The sequence below is a fragment of the Mirounga leonina genome, unplaced genomic scaffold, assembly GCF_011800145.1.
Source record: "Mirounga leonina isolate KUSES-001 unplaced genomic scaffold, KU_Mleo_1.0 Mir_200, whole genome shotgun sequence".
NCBI lineage: Eukaryota > Metazoa > Chordata > Mammalia > Carnivora > Phocidae > Mirounga > Mirounga leonina.
Genome location: NW_023270503.1, coordinates 27,924,668 through 27,941,733, shown reverse-complemented (window position 1 = coordinate 27,941,733; position 17,066 = coordinate 27,924,668). Strand labels below are relative to the sequence as shown.

At 58.2% G+C, this 17,066-nt stretch overlaps 2 protein-coding genes across 4 annotated transcripts; one reads left to right on the top strand and one right to left on the bottom strand.

Annotated features, from left to right (window-relative positions):
• Positions 1 to 3,105: 3,105 nt before the first annotated feature.
• Positions 3,106 to 10,372, bottom strand: RND2 (Rho family GTPase 2). Of its 3 annotated transcripts, XR_004683234.1 has the most exons (6): positions 8,714 to 8,815; positions 8,142 to 8,229; positions 7,235 to 7,344; positions 6,342 to 6,476; positions 5,780 to 6,121; positions 3,106 to 3,814 (listed from the first exon to the last, which is right to left on the bottom strand). XR_004683234.1 is itself a non-coding variant. In XM_035027207.1 (5 exons), the coding sequence occupies exons 1-5, from the start codon at positions 10,327 to 10,329 to the stop codon at positions 5,867 to 5,869; spliced, it is 627 nt and encodes a 208-aa protein (XP_034883098.1). In that variant the 5' UTR covers positions 10,330 to 10,372; the 3' UTR covers positions 3,106 to 5,866. The 3 variants fall into 3 exon arrangements, 2 of the variants coding, with proteins under 2 accessions (XP_034883098.1, XP_034883097.1); XM_035027207.1 differs by lacking the exon at positions 8,714 to 8,815 and adding an exon at positions 10,291 to 10,372 and having other exon boundaries at positions 3,106 to 6,121; XM_035027206.1 differs by having other exon boundaries at positions 3,106 to 6,121.
• Positions 10,293 to 17,041, top strand: VAT1 (vesicle amine transport 1). Its single transcript, XM_035027201.1, has 6 exons — positions 10,293 to 10,738; positions 13,515 to 13,722; positions 14,132 to 14,302; positions 14,413 to 14,502; positions 15,045 to 15,286; positions 15,444 to 17,041. The coding sequence occupies exons 1-6, from the start codon at positions 10,328 to 10,330 to the stop codon at positions 15,525 to 15,527; spliced, it is 1,206 nt and encodes a 401-aa protein (XP_034883092.1). The 5' UTR covers positions 10,293 to 10,327; the 3' UTR covers positions 15,528 to 17,041.
• Positions 17,042 to 17,066: the final 25 nt, after the last annotated feature.

Genomic DNA, 17,066 nt, shown 5'->3' with positions numbered 1-17,066 from the left:
TCTGCTGAGGCCTCAGCGGCTTCCCCGTGCCCCTGGAGGCGGGGGTGCAGAGAGGGGCAGAGGGGTACGACACCCGAGCCCAGAGAGGTGGCGGCCGCACAACTTGGTGACTGACTGCGCTCAATGCCATGGAATTGTACACCTCGAAATGGTTAATTGTATGCTATATGCATTTCACCCCAGTTAAAAACAAAAACTGAGCTGCCCTGGTTGCCCTCTGGGGTGCGGAGAGAAGCTGGGCCGCCGTGAGGGCTGAGGCTCTTTGCGGGGAGTAGCAGTGAGCGACCACGGGAAGGCCGGTCGGTCTGCCCACCACCCCCGTTCTCCAGGACCAGATGGGAACTGGGGGCTAGGGAGAAAGGCCCAACGGGGGCAGCGCCGGGGTCTGGGCAGAAGAGAGGCCCTCGGGGAGAGCCCGGAGGCTGCAGCCGCCGCTCATTTGCATCATAAGTGATTGGCTTTCCCTGCTCGTCCCTCATTAGGACACAATGGACAGTTGTGTGCGGTGCGGCAGATCCATTTACCGAGGGAGAGAGGAGGCGAGCAAGAGTGACTGCTGGGCCCTAGAGAGGGGGTAGGTGTGGGGGCAGCCGCCTCCCCTCCCCTGCTGCCTGGGGCCTCTGGGACTCTCACGCTCTCACACGCAGAGCAGGGACTTTAGAGAGTAAGCAAGTCCCTCATTTTACAGATGGGGAGACTGAGGTGGTAGGAGGGGAGGAGAGTTCCGAGGCCGAGCTCACGGCAGAACTGGGGTTTGGAAATCTAGCCTCTCATTAAGGGACTCACTCCACTTGCCTGCAGTACCTTCGCCATCCCCACCTGGTGGTTCAGGATCGCCCTGGTCTCTTTCCTTCTCTTCCAGGCCTGGGCTTCCATCAGTTCCCTCTCCCTTGTCCATTCCGTCTCTCTATTCCTGCCCCTCTCCGTCTTGTCTCTTTCCCTCCCGATTTCCAGGCAGCTGGGGTAATTACTAAACTTCTAATTAACCCCTGCCCTGACACGGGTGGGGTTGGCAGGAGAGACAGTGATTTTGTTTTTTGTTTTTTTTTTAAAGACAAGCTCCTTTGTGAGAGAGGGAGAGAGCATGGGAGGGGAGATGGTCAGAGGGTGAAGCAGACCCCCCACTGAGCAGGGAGCCCGATGCAGGATTCGATCCTGGGACTCCAGGATCATGACTTGAGCCGAAGGCGGTCGCTTAACCAACTGAGCCACCCAGGCGCCCGAGAGGCAGTGATTTTGAAACTGTCTTGGTGTGTTTGGGGGATCAGTGGGGGGAGAACTGCTATGTGTTGGGCCTATTATAAACCAGGCACTAGGACAGACATTTGACAGTTTATCTCATTTCATCTTTTCAGTCTTGCCAGGTAGGTATTCTTGGAACTGAGAGAGTAGGAGAGGTTCAGAGAGGTTGGGAAACACGCTGGAGAACACCCAGCAGGCAAATGATAGCTAACTTCCACCCCACACCCTGGCATAGGGGCTAAAGCGGGGTATGGGGCCCACTGATTCTGGGCTCCTGGGTGGCACAACCTCGCTGAAGGAGGGCCCTTACTTTGTTGCCCCCCCAGGCTGCACCTGCCTTTCCCCACAACCCTACCTTCTGGCTCCCACCTTCTTCTGGGCCCCTTTTGCCTGGTGGTGAAGTCTCACAAATGCAAGCTTAGGCCCCCGGGGGATCCGGGGAGACCATGATCAAGAGGGAGAAACTGACAAGCCGAGCCCCAGACCCTCGAGGTCTCCCTCCTCCTGCCACCCCAGCTCCCTGTCTGCCCCTCCCCTTTGTGGGTCGAACTCACCAGCATCTGCTTCTGTCTCATTGTGCTCTGGGGGAGGGGAGAGTCGGGCGGGGGGCGGGGGGTGTGAGTGGGTGTCTGTGTGCATGAACATAAGGCCTCCGGGTTCATTCTGACACTGAATGAAAAACTCACCAATTATTCGTCCAATCTCATTAATATGCAGACAGACATCTGTTATTTAGGAATCAACAGCAAAGGCATTTTCGTGGGGGGAGGGGCGCTCCCGCACAGGCCCCTTGTTCCTTCTGCTTTTGGGGTGGGCAGCTGCTGGGGAGCCTCCCCTCTCTCTGACCCTCACTCCCACCCACGAGGAGAGGGCGTCGGGGATTTACTAGAGAAGGAGACAGACTCGGCTGGAAGAAGGAAGGTGGGAGAGGGCTGCACTGTGTAGAAGGAACTCTTCTGTTGGCAGAGAGCAAAAGGAGGGGGGGACACCACAGAAGAGCCAAACCCCTTTCTTGGGGAAGCCAGTGTGGAGGCAGAGACCGCTGTATCAGGATTGCCTGCTAGGGTCCTGGTGACCACTGGGAACCTCAGGGGCATGACCCCTTCCCCCCACCTCCCTCAGCCTGCAGGACCAGTCTGAGCCTATCTGGGGTGAGGTCACCATGGCAACGTGGGGTTCTCACCCAGACAATGCAGAAAAGTTTATGGGGGAGTTCAGAAAATCGGGGACCAGAGGACTTCAGCCCGCCTTTGGAGGACTCATTAACGCTCTCTCTAGCCCTCAGGATAGATGAGGGAGCAACACACAGAGACCTCCCCCTTCCTGTCTTTCCTGAGCACAAGTAGGCCCCTCCAAGAGGCCTCCCCTGATTCCCTCGGGCAGGCTCAGACGCGGTCAGGCCTGGATGTGAAAGTGGCCGGGAATAAAGGCTGACCCCAGCTCAGCCACCTATGAGGGGTCAAACAGCTCTTCTGTGGCCTTTCTCCTCTCCGACTCTTCCTCAACAACACAGTCAAGTAGACGTGATCAGCTCTTTTCCAGGTGTGAAGCCTGAGGTTCAGACAGGTGCAGAACCTCACCAAAGGCTCCCCAGGGAGGAAGGGGCAGAGCTGAAACCGAGGCCCTCTGCTTCCAAATCTCCAGCTCTTTTTCATGACTGTCCCTTGAGGGAAGGCTGGAGTCCCAAGGGGATGACCCCCGGTCAGCTGAAGCATTTCAGGGGTGAGACCATGTCCCGCCCCTACCCGCACCCCTTCCTTCTCCCTCCTCCCTCCAGGGCAGGCCGATTGCGGGGTTAAGAAACACTGGCAGCATCACAGCGTGATTAGTTGTTTATTTCATTAAATGATTAACGAGGCTACATTGTTTCCCAAACGGGTGTCTAATTTGTGGGGGAAACAGCTGCGGAGGAGGAAGCTGGGTCTGACTGGGTCTGACTCTGGCATCTGGGGTGGGGGTAGGGGTAGAGTCCTCTCCCTCCAGCCTGCAGGGGCCTTTGAGGATCTAGAAACAGCCCCATTCCCTCCTCCCACCCATTGAGCTCCTCAGCCCAGCAGCACAGGCCCCTCCCCAGGAAGTCAAAAGTCTGGCAACCCAGACTCCTGGCACAGGAGACCACAACCTGTTCCCGGTGGTATTGGAAATGTATTAAACTTTGGGAGTTTCCCCCGCTGATTTACTTTCCTAATTTTGTTTGCTTTAGGCGGACATTGAAATGCATCTGCATTCCCTGAGCGAGGCAGGAGAGAGCAGTTGGGAGAAGAGAGGGGCCCAGACGCTCTGCACTTCGGTGGCTATAGGCTTGAGTAGGTTTTGTATCAAAGTCCAAAGTGGGGGAAAAAAAGCCATGGCCCCAAATCCCAGGTTGATGGTGTGGCAGGTCCCTTTGGGGGAGGGGTCAGTCCTCAGAGCCCCCTAGCTGGGCCCCAGCCCTCTCCAGCAGCTTCCATCCAGGACTCGGGACCCTGGAGGAGGGTCTTGGAGTCAGCTCCTAACCTCAGCTTGGGTGCCCAAGACCCTTGAAGCTGTTCCAGAATCCTTGAGATTAGCTGAGATGGACCGGGACAGGGTCCTGTAGGAGAGGGAGGGAAAGGGCTGTCTGATGAGCCAGCAGTAGATGGGATTTCCTTTCCTCTCAAGACTGGGCCCTGGCATAGGGAAGGAGAAGCTGTTTTAAAGGACACGTCTCAGAGCCAAATCCCCCTAGTCCCCAACACCTCATCCAGATACCCATCTATCCAAAAAACCAAATCTGGTCACTTCCTCTCTGCTTGAAATCCCTGGTGCCTTCTCACATCCTCAGAATGAAGACCTGGTTCCTTTGTGGGCCCTGCGGTGGCCTTGATGTACCTTCCGGGCCTTGTCTTCTGCCCCCCTTGTCAGGGCAGCCCCAACCGTGCCACACTCTTTCTCATCGCCACGTGTTTGCACATGCTATACCCTCTGCTCAGAGCACCTTTCCTACCCCTTCCACGCCTGCCAAACAAACTCTCCTGCAGCCCTCAGGACCTGGCTCAGAGGATTGGGTGCCTGAGGCTGTAAGGAGCTCCCACAGGCAAGGCACTGTCACACCTGGGGTACCTCTCTTCCCCGTTGGGCTGGCCTCCAGAGCACAGAGACTGGTCCTTTCACAATCCCAAGCCGGTGCCTAGCACACAGTTGGTGCTCAGTGCATATCCGCTGAATGAACGAGGGAGGGATGGGCTGCGAATTCGGGGGGAACCCAGCAGATGGGAGGGTGAGGTTTGTGTTCTATCCCAGAGTGTGTGTCTGGAAGAACTGGCTGGGGCTGGGGGAGGGGACCGCCAGGGATGGTTCCTGGGGGAGAATGTCACCGAAAAGAGGCCAGTGGGAACAGAGCCAGGGAGGGAATGCAGGACAATGTGAAACCAGACTCCCAAGAAAACAGACCAGCACTGTCTTTCGTGACAACAGGATCTCCGCCAGCCCCTCCACCAGCTTTCCTCCTCTCTGGGGTTGGCGTTGGGGGTGGGGGAGGGTGGGCAGTGACCTTAACTCACAGCTGATGTCCCCTCCAAAATCATCCAGGAGCTCAAGACGGAAAGGAGGTGAGAGCCTCTGCCCCCACCTCCAAGGAAACCCCAGGATCAAACTACTGCCCCTTGGGTAACTTCACTGCACATAAGAATCAGCTTCTGTGACATGGAGGTTTTTGAAACTTTCCCTACCCTCACAACTCCTAGAGCACCAACAGATTCCAAGCTGGGGGTGGAGGTGGTGTACAAGGGGCCTGGACCACTTCAGCAGGACCCCTCCCACTCGAGCAGGGGGCCCCAGCTGGGCTGAGGAATGAATTGCACATCAGTCCACTTTAAAACCCCCAAATGGCCTTAGGATTGTCTGGCTCATTAACTGAGATGAATACTCCCCTGATCCCTCACTCCCCCACCTCTGGCTCCTAAAAGGACACTGCTAATCCGACCCATGGCTTTTTTTCCTCTGTGGGCACAGACAAGAAAGTTCTTCCTGAAGTCTAACTTCCCCCCTCCTGCTGCTAGAAATTGGTAGATTGGGTTTTTAGAAAGCAACAAAACTAAAGCCACAGCCGTTTTCCATGGACATGGGCTTTATTTGGGGACAGCTGGGGGAAGGGATTGAGGGAGCTAGGACTGTGGGTAGATGGGGGAGGGGCTTCTCAACTTGCTTTTTAATTTAGTGCGTGTTGCCTGGAGGTTAGGATGAGTGAGAACAGCTGTGGAAGGGAAAGGAGAGGAAAAGGGAAGGCCACAGAATGGACACTTTCCTTAGGGAAGGAAGCCAGGGCCAGGATATGGATACCGGGGGTGGGGAGGGAAGGCACCCTTCATAGACTAAGACTCAACCAAAGTCACTGCTCCATGCTTGCTTCCCCAACCCCCTCCCCAGCCCAGCTCCCAGCCCAGATGCCTGTCCTGCTGGCTTCCTCCACTTGCTGTGGGGAGGAGGGGGATGAGGACGTGGGGAATGGTGGCACCCTTCTGCCTTCAGCTCTCCTGCCCAGGAGAAGCGCTCCCTCAGCCTGCCCTGAGGTCCCTACCAGAGTCAGGCGGTCCGGAAGTCAGGTGCAGCAGGGAACAGCTGTGCCCTCACTGCCCCTCCTTACACTCTGCCCCACGCCGGCCCCTCACATGAGGTTGCAGCTCTTGGCTCGATCCTTGTGTATCTCGCTCTCGGTCCCGGTCCCCCGGTCCGGCCGGCCTGCCAGCTGAGCAGATCTCTGCAGTCCACGGCGTGAGTCAGTACGACGCAGCTGCCTATGGCCACGGCCAAGGGAGGCCACTGTGGCCACATGGAAGACATCCCTGACGCTGCGCTCAGAGGACCGGGAGGAGCACTCCACGTAGGACACAGCCCCTACCTGCTTGGCCAGCACAGTGCCCTGGAAGGATGGAGTGTATGGAGGAAGTTATGGGGCTTAGCCTGCAGCTCAGCGAGGGGCAAGGAGTCTGAGGGCGTCGGGGTGGGGGTGTGGCCAAGGGATGGGGTCGGAGGTCAGAGGTCAGGGCAAGGGACAAGTAGGGTGGTTTTCAAATCAGAGATAGAGAGGGGCAGAGGTGAGAGGTCTAGGCTGGGACCAGGTCAGAGGTCAAGAGTCCCACCTGCTCATGTGTAACAGGGATAAGCCTCTGCTTGGACAGCTCCCTCAGTGTGGCCAGGTCGGTGCGCATGTCCAGTTTACAGCCAACCAGCACAACCTTGGCATTGGGGCAAAACTCCTGAGTCTCCCCTTGCCACTATTTGGGGGAAGAAAACAGTTATGGAGGGGTAGGAGGAGGCACACGGTGAACCCTTGCTCCATGCCAGGAGAACACCCTTCCTCACATCATGCAGAAACCATGCACCCCTCTGGACTCTCCCATGCGAGCAAGAAGGTAGGAATGGTGGGCTTGGCCTGGAAGCAGGATGGGGTGTAGGAGATGGGGAGGGAGGAAAGGGCTGGAGTGGGGCTGTGGGGTCAGGGGCCCTGCTTCTACCTCAGTCGCCATAAAGGGTCTACCGGCCTGAAACCTTCCCATTCCCACCCCCTTTCCCAAATTAGTTCCTGAGAACAGACGGATCTGCCCTCCCTCCCCCATCTGGGAACTAGGGCTGCTTTAGCTGACTTCTGTCCATTCAACGTGGGCTTTTTCTCATGGAAATAGAGGCCTGGAGAGGAGACCACAGGGCTCTCCCGAGCTCCTGGAGCAGCATTCCCATCCCCTCCATCTGGGGCTCCCACACCCAAGGAGATGCGGAAGATGGATAAGGAATCCCTTGAGTACTTCTCCCTGCCCTCCTCTATCTCCCCCAGATGCTGAATCCAGCTCTGAGGACAGACTTTCAGGAAGCAGGGGGTGGGGGGGTGAGAGGGATGGGGAAGGACGAGAGCTTCACACACTCTCCAGCTGATGACCATGCCCCAGACATCACTCCCTCCTCCTGACCCATGTTGTGTCAGGACCATGGTTTCTGTCCCCCTCAGTCTAGCCAGGCTGCTTCCCCAGGCTCCCACCTTTTTGAGGACACTGTCCAGTGTTTCTGGTCGGCTAATGTCGAAGCAGATGAGCACAGCATCTGAATCAGGATAGGCCAGAGGCCGGACGTTATCATAATAAGAGGAACCTGAGAGAAGACAGGGAGGGAGGGGACAGATGAGGGTCCTGAGTGGGTGGGAGGCCTGGAAGGGAATGGGAGACCTTACCAATCCTGGCCAAGGGACGCTAGGAACAGAGAATGGAAAAGAGCAATTATTAATATCCCTCAAGGAGTCTGGGTTTCTCTAAGGAGGGGAGCAGGGAGAGGGAAGGTTAGATGGCAGAAAACAGCTCTCCACTTCCCTAGGGGTTTCTCTAAAAGTAATCATTCTTAATCTTTTCTGAGTCTTTGAGAAGCTCATGAAATCTCTGGACATTCTCAAAATTTTGCATATGCTTTCTGGGCTTTGACAGACATCTTCTAAAGCCCTCCAGGGGAGCTGAGTAAAATAAAAACCCTCCTCCCTCTTTTGGAGGAGGAGGAGGGGCAGGGGCAGAGCTCTCCCACCCATTGGGACATCTCAGATTTCTACACTTCAGTCTACAGAAGCAGTTCCCCACCCCTCAAAGAAATTCTAAATGTCTTTTCTAAACCCAGCCCTATCTCCTAAGAAACATGTTCCAAAATAAATCCATTCTTCCCAACTTTCCCAGGTAGGCAGAATCCAGCTGAGAGGACTGGATACTGGGCTTTCTCTCTCAGGACAAGATTTCTGTGTCTCTGCAAGCTCTGCCTCAGTTTCCCCGGCTTTAAGCAGAGAATTGATTTTCCTTCCTCCTAAAATTGGATGGATGGGCTGGGCTTACCTGGAGCCTAAGAGTCTAGCCAAGGGAGGGGCAAGGTGGGGGCCTAGGAAGTCAGGGTGACCCCAGGGACTTGGCTACCTGAAGTGTCCCACATGTTGAGCTCAATGCGGCGCTTGTCGATCTCAAAGCTCGCGGTGTAGTTCTCAAACACGGTGGGGACATAACTCTGCAGAGAGGGATGGGTCAAGATGAGATCCTCCAGTCTTCATCCCAGACAAATGCCTTCCTCACTCCCACACACGGTCCAGCCCAGCCCCTGGACACAAGTTGGTCCGGTGTTGGGCAAAGGGGAGATCCCAGGAGCGGCTGCCTCAGCGGAATATCTGCTAGGTTCCCAGACCCCCTCCCGGTCCCTTCAGCCCCTAGTTCTTCCCTTCTCCAATGCCCAGGACCCCCGACATTCCCCTAGCGTCCCCTCCTGGATCCTCTGGCTATCCCAAATCCCATTCATCTCACCCTGCTCCCCAATTCCTCCCACCCCAATCCTCTGCAGTCCCCCAGAGCCCCCAACGTCTCCCTCGGTCCCTGGTTTTCCGAGCCCTTCTCTCTCGACCCTGGTTACCCCGGCACCCATTTCGGTCCGTCCCTAGGGCCCTAATCACCCATCCCCGCGGCCTCAGCGCCCTCCTCCCAAGACGCGGGTCCCTCACCCCGGGGTAGGCGTCCTTGGCGAACACCTGCAGCAGCGCCGTCTTGCCGCACTCCGCGTCCCCCACCACCACGATCTTGCAGCGGCCGCTCTGCCCCTCCATAGTCCCGGCTACGCGCCGGCCCCCTGCGCAGCCCCCCTCCGGGGCTCCGCTGCCGCCTCCCCCGCCGCTGCAGCTGCAGCCGCTCCGGCCGCCGACACCGGCATCTCGCGGGCCCGCGCCGAGCCCCCGCCCGGGGCCGCGGCCCCCCCTCAGCCCCGCCCCCAGCCCGACGGCCCCGCCCCCGCCCCCGCCTCCCGCCCGCGCAGCAGGAGGGGCGGGGCCCAGAGGAGCTGGGCGGGGCCCAGGGAATCCGAGGGCCCGGACCAGGATTCCAGCGCATGGGGGTGACCTGAGGAACCCTTGTAGGTTTGGGGCGGGCCGAGCCGGGCTTATTTGACTGTTTTGACTTCCTTGGAGAGGGGCGCGGGGCAGAGTTTCGGCGAAGTTCTGAGGGGTAGGGTGAAAGCGGCAAACGCGCGAGGCTCAGGCCTTCCGTGTGCCCACGCGTGCACGCCGGTGTGCTAGTGCGGACACGCGCGGGGGCAGCCATCCACTCCCTGAACAGGAGGGGGCGCGAGATGGAAGGAGGAGGGAGTCTTTTTGGTTCGGTCTTACCCCTCCTCTCTCAACGTCCCGGCAGGGAGTCTTGGGGATATGAGGGTATGGACTCCCAACACACCCACCCGGTCAATGGTGACATCATGGCTTTCCGTCCCCATGGCAACGGACGGCCTAGTCTGGGGCTGGGGTGGCTTAACGGCGGGTCTGGACTAGCAGGGAAGTGTGGACTGAGTTTCTCCAGCCAAGCCCAGGGTGGAAAGTTTTGGGGGAGCTGCGTCCTCTGGTGGATACTTCGGGGAGACAGAGATGGGGAGGAAGAGGAAAATTGAATTGCTCACAATGACAGGCTTGATGGAGACATTTAAGGCTTGATCCGGAGTCTAACGATAAATCACACCACTGTTTTGCGTTTGCATGGCATCTTTTACCTTTTAAAAGCTCTTCTTTAAATCGGTTATATTCGATTTAATTTTATCTTTTAGAGCAAGCAATATCACCATTTTACAGAAGGGAAAGTTGAGGCACAGAACTTTAACAGTCAGATGGAAAGTTTTAAAGACTCGGTCTCCCTGCTCCAAGTTGCCACTGCAAGACCACACGAATGAGTCACATATGGGTAGAGTTAGAGCCTGAGGAGCAACTTAGTTGGGTTCCAGTTCTCAGGTCCTGGCTCCACAAATCTGATGTAAGCTCAGGTTTTGGGATCGTCCTTCAGATTGTCTTTTTACATATTAACTTGCATAAGGCTTATTATGAATAAATAAGCAAATTAAGTCGCAGTCGGCATGACCTTAAGAATGCCCTCGCGCGGGTGTCTCTCCAGACGTTCCTGGTCTCCCACCTTTCGCGCTCCTGCCAACACCCGCGCGGTGGCCCTGGCCCTTTAAGTCGACCCGCGAGGCCCCGCCCCTCCCGCGCGCAGTCCGCAGCCGCGGCTCCTCCCGACGCGCGCCCCGCCCTCCCCAGCTGTGCACCTTCGGTCCAGCTGCGCGCACGTCGGGAGTCCCAGACATGTCCGCGGAGAGAGAGGTAGCCGAGGCGGCCACCGTGGTGGCGGCGGCCGAAGCGGGGGCCGGAGAAGACGCCTCTTCTCAGCCCCCGAAAGCCGAGGCCGCTGGCGACGCCCAGCCATCCGCGACTTCCGAGGGGACCGCCGCCGCGTCGCCGCCGCCGCAGCTGCGGTGCCTGGTGCTCACCGGCTTCGGCGGCTACGACAAGGTGAAGCTGCAGAGCCGGCCGGCTGTGTCCCCGGCCCCCGGTCCCGGCCAGCTGACGCTGCGCGTCCGGGCTTGCGGGCTCAACTTCGCCGACCTTATGGCCCGGCAGGGGCTCTACGACCGGCTGCCGCCGCTGCCCCTCACTCCGGGCATGGAGGGCGCCGGCGTCGTGATCGCGGTGGGCGAGGGAGTCGACGACCGCAAGGTGAGCGGGACAGGGCAGGACAGGGAGAGGCTGCCCGGGCCACCGGGTAGTGGGGCTCGAGTGGGCGGGGGGCGGGGGTGTGGCAGGGCACTGACCCGGGCAGACGGGCATGGAAGGCGTTGGAAAGGAGCCTGTGTTACGAGGGCCCTGGGGAATTGGGTTAATATTGGAGGGTAGGTAGTGGAGATAGAGTTATCGCCCCCTCCCCAACCATTTCTAATTGTGGCCGCCGCCCAGCAGCGGCGGCGTGGGTGGTGGTTTGGGACTGGGGGGGGGGGGACACAATAAGGCACCCAAGCGCATGCGCACAACCACCTCCCCCCTGCCCCCCCCCCCCCCCCCCCCCCCCCCCCAACCCCCCCCCCCCCGATTAAAACCACACTTGTACCTCTGCCACCAAACAATCCCTGGGTAATTGTGGTCTGTGACCCTGGGTACCGATTAGTGCCTTTTTCCCCGAGGGAGCTTGAGGAGCTCTGTAGTCCGTGTTGGGCGGGGACGCATGACCCTGCCAGAGCCCCAGTCACATGCAGCCCCGTGGTCTGTGGGGGTGTGAGGAGGCCCCTCCCAGAGCAGGGCCGAAGAGACGAGGCACGCCCATCATGGAGGAGAGGGAGCCTGCCACCCGCTCTCCCATCGGCCTTACACTGCCACTCTGATCTTGGGGTTGGTGGGGGCGAGATTGGGTCTCTGGATCTTTGTCTTAAGCTCTCTGTATCCCGTGACTGCACTGTCTCCTCCTCCAGTGACTCAGCCGGCGGGCCACGACCCCAGGCTGCCCATGGGACCGTTGGGGGGCGGGGGTGGGGGTGGGGGAAACGCCTCTGCTTTCCTCTGGGAGGACCCTCGCCTCAGAAACCCCATTTGGATCGGGGTGGGGGGGTGTGGCACTGGGAGCAGGTTGGCCCAGCTCTGCCGGTCTGTTTCTCCTTTCGTTTATCATTAATCTTGGCAACAAACGCGGACAGCGAAGAGTTCCAAATGAGAAACTTTTTGAGAGACCTGGGGTGAAGCCTTTGCACATCATTTGTTTGAGGATTTCTTTTTAGAATCAGCCCCCTGCAAGAGAGGCCTCCTCAGACTCGGCCTTTCTCTTGCAGGACCTGCTAGTCCCAGATCCCAGAGCTGGAATTCTTGAATTTATTGAGCATGCCAACATCTCCTCCTTAAAGGGCTTCTGCGTCCATCCAGCTCTGGCCCCACCCTTTCCACTGACTTCTGAGTAATCCCACTTTTGAGAAGGTGCTAAGAGGAATTTTGTGTGTGTGTGGTAGGGTGGGGGGAGAATTGTAGTTCATGTTGGAGGCCACCCACCTAACCTCCCTCCCCACACTTTCCGCTTAGTAAATACAGGATATCCTGTCCCGGGCAAGAACCTGATGTAAGAGGCTGGATTCTGTGGGGAGAGCCCTCCTTCCCTCCTGATGTCTGGACTGGGGAGGGGTTCATGGCCCTGCCCTGGGATGGGCTGAGGGGTCGCCTTTAGCCTGGGTAGGTGAGCCTTGTTCTGGGCCAGATTGGTCACAACCCTGGCTGAACACTGCACTTTCCAGCAGTCCTGGGCTATCTCTGAGTCTCCTAGTCCTGAGTCCTAGAGTGGAATGCTTCCATTCCCCAGACCTCATCTCAGACCAGTGCTTGCAAGGAAAGATCCCAGCCTGCCTTCAGTCCTCTTTGTCAATGGAGTGTGGGGGCTTGAGAACATGAAAAGGGGTGTGTGGGGGAGTCCCATGCCTTCTTTCCGTGGATCCCAAGTCTCTATACAGAATTCCCATCATTCCTGGCAGGGACCACAACAGCCCCGGATTGTCCTGGAATAGCACCCACACTTCTCTCTCCATGGCCTTCAGAGAGTGAGGAGAGGCCTTGCTTTCTCCAGAGATTGCCCCCTTTCCTCTGCCCTCCTCTTGACCCCAGATGCTAAGCTGGAGGGAAAGATTCTGTTTTCCTAGCTCCCTTTCCCTCCTGCAATGAGGCTCTTGTGCAGGTGGCTGGGGCGGGGGTGGGGGTGGGGGGTGGGATGGCTCTTCCTGTTGGATTGCGGCTGTGTGGCTGTCCTTGTCCATCACTCCAACCCCCTGGCTCTGGGTGAAGGTGTTTTCTGGGCCCCCAGTGCTGGCTCAGAAGCTTCTGGTGAGGTGATTGCACAAGCCCTAGCGGTTCAGAGATCTTTACAGGCATTTTATCATTGTTATTACCTAATACTACGAACTGTTTATTCTGTGCCAGACGTTGAGCTAAAAATTACCAAATGATTTTTTTGCCACTTAATCCTCATAATTGCTCTACTTTACAGACAGGGAACTGGGGCTCAAAAAAGTTAAATGGTTTTTATTTGCCCAAGGTCACACTGTCAGTGAACAGCAGAGCCCATTTTTTCAACTAAAACAGTTTGATGTCTTTAACAATACTTCATGCTGCCCTAACTATAAGCTTCTTGCATTCAGCGATCTTACACAATAGTGAAGCATGAGATCCGTAAAGTTGAGATAAGGACAATATCTACCTCAAAGAGCCGGGAAGGATTAATCGAGCGTTTATATGTAATAAACTTATTATAGCACTTATAATAGGGCCTGGCCTCTGGTAAGCACTCTGTAAGGGTAAGCTGTTATTGTTTTCCATGGTATTATTATTACGATGAGCATGAGGACTGTGGCCGCTTCTCTTGCTACTTCATTGCTAGGAAGAGGGCCTCGTACATAGTAGAAGGTCATAAATTGCCAGTGGGTGGATGAGCGAGGCGCTGAATGATGCTCTTCTCTCATTCCTCAAGGTAGGGGACCGGGTGATGGTGTTGATCCGGTCAGGCATGTGGCAGGAGGAGGTGACTGTGCCCTCAGCCCAGACCTTCCAGATGCCTGAGGCCATGACCTTTGAGGAAGCCGCTGCCTTGCTGGTCAATTACATCACAGCCTACATGGTCCTCTTCGACTTCGGCAATCTGCGGCCCGGCCAGAGCGTCTTGGTACACATGGCCGCAGGTGACAGGCCCCCTCCCTCTATCCCCCCTCCTCACCCCGCCCAGATTTCCTTCGGGCCCCTTCCCTGCAGCCTGTCTGGACGGTCGTCATGACAACACCAGGCTGCCTCGGCCTCTGGCTCCCAGAGGCCTCTGCAGGATTGTTGCCGTGGTAACATTCAGGCACCAGGTCCAGCCTGGTGTGCTATCCGTGGCGACGTCCCCTCACCCGGCACCCCCTCCTTTGCCAGCTGCCCTCCCCCCCACTTCCCAGTCATGGATACTGGACCTGGTTGTGAGGAGAGAAAGCCTCAGAATGCACCCAGGCCCGAGGAAGGTGACGAGCAGAGTCCTTGAGGGGCAGGACTGGAGAGCGGTGGCGGTGGCGGGGTGGCTCGGCGTCCCCGCCTCACGGGAGTGTCTTGCTGCAGGGGGCGTGGGTATGGCCGCCCTGCAGCTGTGCCGCACGGTAGAGAACGTGACGGTGTTCGGGACGGCCTCGGCCAGCAAGCACGAGGTGCTGAAGGAGCACGGGGTCACACACCCCATCGACTATCACACGACTGACTACGTGGAGGAGATCAAGAAGATCTCCCCCAAAGGTGGGGTCGGGCTGTGGGCGGGGGCAGGATGGCCCAGGACAGGGAGGGGCACTCCAGGTCTGTGGCTCCTGATGCTGTTCCTGGCTGCCCCCTGCCTTACTCTGTGACAGGAGTGGACATCGTCATGGACCCTCTGGGTGGGTCAGATACGGCCAAGGGCTACAACGTGCTCAAACCCATGGGCAAAGTGGTCACCTATGGTGAGTTCGCGGGCTGGGGGTGGAGAGGGCTGTGGGTCTGACGGGCAGGATGCAGAGGCCCAGGGACTCCGCTGCCCGAGCGAGCATCAGGGTTATAGGGTTAGGCCGGGCCGGGGAACGCGTTCAGATGGCTGCCTCCGGGGTGTGGCTGATGGCATTCTCATTCCCTGCTTTTCCTGCGAGTCACACACAGTGAATTCTGTGTCCTTTCTGTGCTCCTGTTTGGGGCTTATTCCCGAGGCGAAGTCCCATCAGTCTGCCTTCCTTTGTCCTATCCTCCTGGGCTTCTTGGGCAAGCTGCATTTTCGTCTGAAAAACTGTTTCACACACACACACAAATGGACAAGTAAATAAAGATGAGGGCAATTCTGAGTCGGCCAGAGTCCGCTTGGGCCTGGCAGCCAGCAGCCGGGGGATCATCCTGTCGCTCCCTGCGCCGCTGTGGGTGATTGTGAGAGGCCCACAGGGGGCAGATGAGCGTGGACTGGGACAGGGACGCGCCCGGCACCTGGATTCACAGGCCGCATCTCCCCGTGCCGCAGGAATGGCCAACCTGCTGACGGGCCCCAAGCGGAACCTGGTGGCCCTGGCGCGCACATGGTGGAACCAGTTCAGCGTGAGCGCTCTGCAGCTGCTGCCAGCCAACCGCGCCGTGTGTGGCTTCCACCTGGGCTACCTGGAGGGTGAGGTGGAGCTCATCAGGGGCGTGGTGGCCCACCTCCTGGCCCTGTACAGCCAGGGCCGCATCAAACCCCACATCGACTCCGTGTGGCCCTTTGAGAAGGTGAGTGGGACGGCTGCGGGGAGGGCTGGGCCGGGACCCCTGCAGGCCGGGGCTCGCAGGGCTGGGGTTCCTGGGAAGAGGAGGGCTGGCTCCTCTCTGCTGGCTCTCTGGAGGGGACCGGACGGCCCTGGGAGCCGAGTCTCATCTTCCTCTCCAGGTGGCGGATGCCATGAGGCAGATGCAGGAGAAGAAGAATGTGGGCAAAGTCCTCCTGGTGCCTGGACCAGAGAAGGAGAACTAGGGCGGGGCTGGCGGACCCTCAGGGCCCGGGAAGAGAGATGCTGGGGGGCCCCGCATTGTGCTGGTCACCAGACTCTCTCACATTTCACCCTCTATCATCACGCTCTGCCCTCTCTCCCCCGAAGGTCTCCGTCCTGATGACCTCTCCCCTGCCCTGGTCTGTCTCCTTAGGCAGGGCTGCCCCCTCCCCCCCTTCCTGCCCTCGGAAGAGGTTGGGAAGTGACCACTTGGATGTCTGGGCTCTGACAAGGGGACAGGGAGGGCCAGAGGGAGGCCGGCTGCTTCCTGCCCCCACCCTTTCCCTGGGCCTGCCCTGCTGCTTTTGTGCCAAGGTTAGCCGATCCCTTTCCGTCCAGTTCTGTGTGCTTCCCCCTCGGCCTCATCTCCCCCTCCTGCCCCTGCCCCACCCCCACCCCACCCCCACCCCACCCCCAAAGAATTGAAACGTCAGCTCAGGATATGGGGCCAATCTTCGTGAATCCAGCATGTCCCTGTCTCGCCCTCGTGTCCCTTCAACCCAGGCCGACCAGTGCCCACCTCTGAACTCTGTCGCCTCGTTGCATGGCCTTGTCCTCTTTTTCCCATCTCCTTAAGCACAGTTGGGCTTCTTCCACCTCCAGGTTTTCTGCCCCTCGTAACCAAGGTTGCCTCTTACAACAAGGGTGGGAATCAGACCTGCTCCCCTAGGTCACAACTGTGGGAGGGACACAGAGCACCCCCCCACCGGTGGCTCCCCACCCTTCACTGAGTTCTCTGGAGTTGTTCTCAGTGCCTTAGCAACGGAAAACCTGTGCGTGTGTGCGTGTGGGGGGAAGTCCCTGTCTCACACCTCCTTCTCCACCCCTGTACTCCCCAGTGCCTTCCTCGTTCTGCTGGAGCTGGGGTTTTCCTGCCTCCCAGTCCCGCAACACTGCCAAAAATCTGTGTGTGTGCCCGCGGGTGGGAGGGGGGCAGCCCCGAGCCTCCTGGGGTCTGTGGCACGTCCTCTCTGGGGCTGTCATTTCTCTATGGGAGGTGGAGGAGAAGAAGGCGGGAAGCTTTCTCAGCCTCGCAGATAAGTGTGGTATTTACCAGCCAGGGCTCTCAGAGGCAATGCCAGCTGTTTCTTGTTCTGGGACCAAAGTGAAAATCAAAGCACATTTCCCGCGTCGTCAAGGGAGGCCCACAGCCTTCTCAGAGCAGGGGGGGGCAGCTTTTCCAAATTCAGCCACAAACTTTGTTTACACGGGTGGGGAGATGGAACAGGAGAATGGGGAGGGGGTGGTTTAGGACCTGGGCCGCTGGAACCAAAGTGGGGACTTCCTGGCATAGGGGTGTAACTCCCCCTGCTCTCCAATGCGGAGTTAGGTAGGGTTATTGCCCAGCCACTGCCGGTGGGAGGTGGGGGGAGGCGCTCAGCCTCTTCATTGTCTAAACGAGGACGAAACGTGTGAAGTGCGATTTCTGCTTTCGTGTACCCCACCCTGTTTTACCGAAGCTGCCTTTGTGTTTGTGTCAATAAAAAGCCAAACCCTGGGTCTTGGATGTTGCCTCTTGAGAG